The following is a 6,051-nucleotide window of genomic DNA, read 5'->3' as shown; positions in this document are numbered from 1 at the left end:
TTTTTTCTTAAATAAAATGAATATTAATTATTTTTTAATTTTTAATTTCCTAAAATAAAATAATATAATCTAGGCCATTGATCAAGAAAATGGACGGATGAGATTGGTTTACACGGTTTACACAAATGGGTCAAGTTTTCATTTGAACGCTCCTCTATATATATATATATAGAGAGAGAGAGAGAGAGAGAGAGAGAGAAAGGAAAACTTTAAGATGATGACATGCACAACGAGAATCAAATATTTATCAAATGGTGAATTGTGGTGAATTCTTGATTGTCTCACATTGATAACAAAAGTAAAAAACCTTAAGATGATGACATGACACAATGAGAATCAAATATTTACCAAATGGTGAATTATGATGAATTCTTGATTGTCCTACAGTGGTAGAAAGATGATAGTTTGGAAGAAGATGATAGATATATAAAAGCGTGATGGAGTTTTGAAATCTATAACTATGGTTGAAATCAAAACCAACCAATTAGTAAAAATATTTGTGCAAAACAAATGCAAATGATATATTCTTTTTTTTAATAAAAGTTGTGATTATTGCAGTACCTATAGTAACAAATGTAGTTTAAGTGTCTACTATATCATTTATATATACATAGAATGAAAGTGTTTACTTAATGACGTACTTCCATCTGATGTTAGTATTCTCTAAATCATGATTTACGGTATTGGACGAGGCGCTATAAATATAAATACGATCCCGAGTTTTCAGACACATCGTACTTCCACTCAGGTCAAAACTTTTACATTTTTTCTTAAATTGAATTTTGATCATGGCGCAATGCGCGATGTCGAACACTAGTATTTATTAAAATAATATATAATATTTAATTTGGCACGATTCATTTTTAGTATGTTGTTTATTATATGGTATTTTAACTTGTCATCGATCGTGAATGCTTCTATTTGAACAAGTGCTACGGTATCTTGTTATAAATTGTTTTTATAACAAAGCATCGTCTTTTGATTTATTATATACAAGTCTGTTATTATCAGGGTCGTCCCTGCTTATTATGCATAAAAATTAACAAAAAGTAACATGTCTTTCACTTATAGTAAATTAGTTTAATCGTTTTTTTGTCCATAGTTGTTTTCTGATTTAAGTGTCAGGGATAAGCTTTTAACCTCGATCTAACCAAAGATGGTTAGTCTTACATTCTGCTGCACTGGAACAGATACATAACTAGTATTTTATAAATCTTTTACACTCAATCATGAAATGGTCCATATAATAATTTTCTGTTATTTAATTGGATTGGGTCCCACTATTTTGAAAAAGAAAGTGTACATGTTTGTGAACCTTTTTTTCATTCACGTTGACATGTAGTGCTCCTTCCTAAAAGCATTACGGATATTGACTCTTTAACTATTGCAGGGATAAAAAGTGTAATTTTTTTTGTCTTTTAGCTGGATCCACAATTATAGATGTGAGTTTTGCGAACCTATGACTATTTTATTAGATGTAGAGAGAAAATGGCTAGAAGGTAAACTAATCCTGAAAATTGATTATTTTAGGGAAAAGTCTAAAAAACTCAATAGACTTTAGTATTTGAAATAATTAAATTATTGAACAAGTTTTTGGAACAAATAAGTTCTTGAACATTTCAAAATCTGTTAAATAACTTCTTGGACTTTTTAAAATATGTTAGATACATTCTTATGACCTATACAACTTGTTAGCATGATAAAATAATAGAAAAAACCAATGTATTTTCATATTTTGAATAATTAAATCCCTAAATATTTTTGAACCAAAAAGTATTTGTATTTATAAAATGAAACAAATATACCAAAAATGTACTTACATTATTTTACCACATTAACCAGTTTCATAGGTTATAATAAAGTATCTAACAAGTTTTAAAAAATTCAAAAAATTATTTAACATGCTTTGAAATGTTTAAAAACTTATTTATTGCAAAAATTGTTCAAACATTTAATCAATTTCTTAGATTTTTCATTATTACATTTTTTGTAAATATATAATTAACCTAAACTAAATGCATATAAAATAAAGGTTTTGGTAACAAAATGAGCGGGCCTTTGGGTTGGTAAGATTGACACGTTTTGAGGGCAACCGGCTGTATCCGGTAACCGAATCTCGGTCACTTTTCTTATGCAAAAAGCTTTTATTCAGACCCTTCCCTTTTAGTCACCTTTTATTCCTCTCACTCCCTCTGTACCATTCGGCGGCGTTGGGCGGTGGACCTGGCGGAGCAACTAGAATCCGAGAAAAAGATCAACCGGAGAGATGAGTAATCTCGAAGACAGAGAAGAGGATGTCAGCTTGCTGGAGTTGAAGAAAAAAATGGCCGATTTCGCAAAGGAAAGAGACTGGGATCGGTTTCACAGTCCCAGAAATCTCCTCCTCGCACTGGTATTTCTCATTCTATGCTTCCTGTTTCCATTATCATGTTATACACCATAGGATATAGTTAATATAGGCGTCTTTTGCTCAGATTGATTACGAATGTAGAATCAATTGTGGAAGGTCTTATGCCTATTGTGTTTATATCTGACTTTTCGTTTCTGTAAATTTGTTTTCCAAAGTATTGTTTTGATTTCACGCATATAAATTCATATTGTTTTTATCCAAAAAGAAAAACTATTAAGCACTTTGCACGATGCGATTAAAAACTCGAAAAAAAAAACTATGCATTGATGTTAAACCGAGTCTCCGAACTCGAAATTTGTATCGAGTTTGCTGCAAATTTATCACTGATATTTATATTAATACGGTTAACAGCATTTACTCTGATGTTTTACTATCCGAATGAATTTTGAGGTTAAAAAACATAATGTGCTTATGTTAAGATGCAAACCCTTTTTTTTGGATTGATTTCTTGGGGGAGGGAGTGTATGAGGATGGAACTACTCCGGTGGACCACCACTGATTAGTGGCACCTTATCACCCTATGTCACATGTAATGTCTAAGACTTGGAAGATATGGGATCACAGAATTGTCTTTAGAGGGAACTTTTGTAAAGAAATTTAAGCCTTGAAAGATCGTAATTTATTACAATGATTTTGGATAAAAGTCTATTATTATCAAAGGAACCGCATTTAGTGGTTGACATATTTGACATCTTGATAAAATAACCCCTTTTTAGTATTACTCGAATCAAGTCGAGTAGTAGTTTCTGATTTAGGGACCCTTTGGTAAACACTTACCGTAAGTGCTTACCAGATGAACATCACAGAGACATAATCTTACTCGGTAAGAGCAATGGCAAGGACCAAAGTCTTATCCGCTAAATGAGGGTGACAAACTCTTACCCAGTTTGGTGCTACCGGGTAAATTATTGCATACGCTTCCGTTTTGATGGACTAGAATTTTGCCCGGTAAGTTAAGTGAGAGTGTTGATTTTACTGGTAAGCTCTTACCAGGTAAGTGTTTGGGTAAACGGCCCCTTAGTTGAGTTGAGCAGTTTGTCAAATGACTAAATGAGTACTGAAAACTGTTATGATGGTCGATGTTGATTCATGTATATGATAATTTCTTGCATTGGAACCATGTAGCGTAATGTACCCCAAGTCATGTCTAAGCTTAGGAAAGAAGGGTGCTTGATCCACTAAAATAACTGCTTATGACAAGATCAGAAATTATATGTCAACTCCATAACCTTCACCTTGAATGATATGTTATACTCCCATATGATGTTATTGATGCTAATTAAATACTAATCTACCCAAAGGTGCTTGCACCAAATATGAGGTAAGAGAGATTGATGATCTAATAGTTACTTGCAGTATTATAAGATCAGAAATTAGATGCCAAAAATTTATCCAACTTAAATAATATGTAGTGCTGCTATATGATCTTATTATTGATGCCCATTAAAGATTAATTTAGACTAACATTGATGGGCTGATGTAATTAAACCTAATGTTTGGCAAAGATACATAGAGCCTGGCTTGATTTTATGTATTCCTCAACATTGAACAGAACATCTTTAAAGGACTTTACCATTTGTGGTAAATCTTTGGGGGTAATCCAAGCAGGCACTGTTCTGCTACTGTGAAAAGGACCCTGCCTGGAAAAGGTAGTCCAGTTTGGTTGGTGTAGGACCACTTTAAAGTGGGTTAATGTTTCTTTGCTATGTAGTTTAAATTTATTTCTCCTATATATAATTTATCTTATGACCAATATGTGTGAGTAGCTTCTAGAAAGAGTATCAGTTGTGGCAGTATCCTCTATATGTTATGGTAGAGAGTGCATCATCAGCTTCAATGAACAGTCAGTACTGTTCTTACTTTAATGCCTTGAACTGGGAGAGAATTAGCAACAAGTGTTCCATACCAGTTAAAGCCATTAAAATGTTCTGAAAAAGAAAACACACTTTATCACTTTAAACAGTCTTTTCTTTTCAATATGTAGCAAGGTTGCATAGCAGTCGGGTTTCGTGTACAACCCGACGTTGACGAGCAAGCTAGAGATGCACATGGCTTGGGCTTTTTTGGGTCTGGACTTGGAAAGCCGGATTTCAATGATGCAAAAAAAAGCTTGCGATTGTAAATTCCCGTTTTTGAAAGCATGAAAAATACAGGATGAGAATGGTTAGCAAAAATGTGAAATTGCGTTTGTGTGTGTGTTTCAGGTAGGAGAGGTTGGAGAGTTGTCAGAGATATTTCAATGGAAAGGCGAGGTAGCAAGAGGACTTCCTGATTGGGAAGATGAAGAAAAACAACACCTTGGGGAGGAGCTATCAGATGTGTTGCTGTATCTAGTAAGGCTATCAGATATATGTGGTGTTGATCTTGGTAAAGCTGCACTTAGAAAACTGGAAATCAATGCTAATAAGTACCCAGTTAATCTTTGCAAGGGCTCTTCTAAAAAGCATAATCAAATCATAAACAACTCTTCTTCACCCACCACCAACAACAGCTGCAGCATGAAGGATGATATATTTCAATCTCATGATGGTGTTTGATCTTTTACTATTGGTCTCTCTTGTTTTGAGCTTCAACCCAATGCTGGTAAAGGGTTCCTTTTTTCTGGTATGGTTTATGATACCTTGATCTAGATGTTGTTGAAAGGTTTACAGGACTAGTGGTAGGCTGTAGGGTCCATGGTCTGGTCTGGTCTGGTGTACCCCCAAGTTGGTTGGTTTTGATTCTAGGAAGAACAAAGCATAATGACCAAGACTTGGGTATGTTTCATCTTTTGAAATGATAAAAGGGCGGTCCCTTTTTTCTGTGACTAGGAACATTATCATTTCTTCTTGTCTTGGATTTTTCTGGTTTCCAACTATTTTGACCACTCCTCTCGCAATGCACACCTATCTACTAATAGCCTCCTCTCCTAACATACGTACATCAAATTCAAGATTTACCTTTTACATTTTCAATGTATGATATTATCTTATTTTGATTTATATGGGTGTGCATATAGCAAGAGCCCTTTGCTTTTACAAAAAAGGATTACTTGATGTTGATGCTTTTACAAAAAAGGATTATTTGATGTTGATGTTTGTGAGGATGATATTAACAAGTAGGCATGCATTTAGTCTACCAATATCAAACATGAGAACGTTCAATTAGCAAAGTATTGTATTTATTTTAAGACTTTTGCCATCATTAAAGAAATACATTATGTATCAAATTTGACATTGTATTTATTATAAGATTTTCCATTTGGTATTAACATTGTAGACTTGGGACGACATGAAACTGTCCCGTTTTCACGAGACTTAGACCATGATGGTGGCCTTAGGTGAGCTAGACCTTGTAAGCCTTCTTAGGGGGAGGCTAATGGGACCACTATGGGTTTACCATTGGCACCCCTAAGTAGGTTTTAAGTTGATTTTTTTATGGGTTTTTGTGTTTTTTTGTCCTTTTGTTATTATTACTTTTTATTTTATTATTATTTAAAAAAAATTTAATTAATATATTATTTATTTTATTTTCTGTTTTTTATTTATTTATATTATATTTTAATTAATATAAATTATTAATAAATATATATTATTCATTTTATTTTCTGTTTTTTATTTATTTATATTATATTTTAATTAATATAAATTATTAATAAATAT

The 6,051-nt window shown here is 32.8% G+C and overlaps 1 protein-coding gene across 1 annotated transcript; it reads left to right on the top strand.

The window, feature by feature from the left end:
• The first annotated feature begins 2,197 nt into the window (after positions 1 to 2,197).
• LOC112523474 (dCTP pyrophosphatase 1-like) lies at positions 2,198 to 5,308 on the top strand. Its single transcript, XM_025133095.1, has 2 exons — positions 2,198 to 2,392; positions 4,615 to 5,308. Exons 1-2 carry the CDS (start codon positions 2,267 to 2,269, stop codon positions 4,945 to 4,947), a joined length of 459 nt encoding a protein of 152 aa, XP_024988863.1. The 5' UTR covers positions 2,198 to 2,266; the 3' UTR covers positions 4,948 to 5,308.
• The last annotated feature ends 743 nt before the right edge of the window (positions 5,309 to 6,051 follow it).

The sequence above is a fragment of the Cynara cardunculus genome (assembly GCF_001531365.2).
Source record: "Cynara cardunculus var. scolymus isolate 2C chromosome LG 1, CcrdV1, whole genome shotgun sequence".
Taxonomy (NCBI): Eukaryota; Viridiplantae; Streptophyta; class Magnoliopsida; order Asterales; family Asteraceae; genus Cynara; species Cynara cardunculus.
Note: the sequence above shows the minus strand (reverse complement) of the source record. Positions and strands in the feature narration are given on the sequence as shown.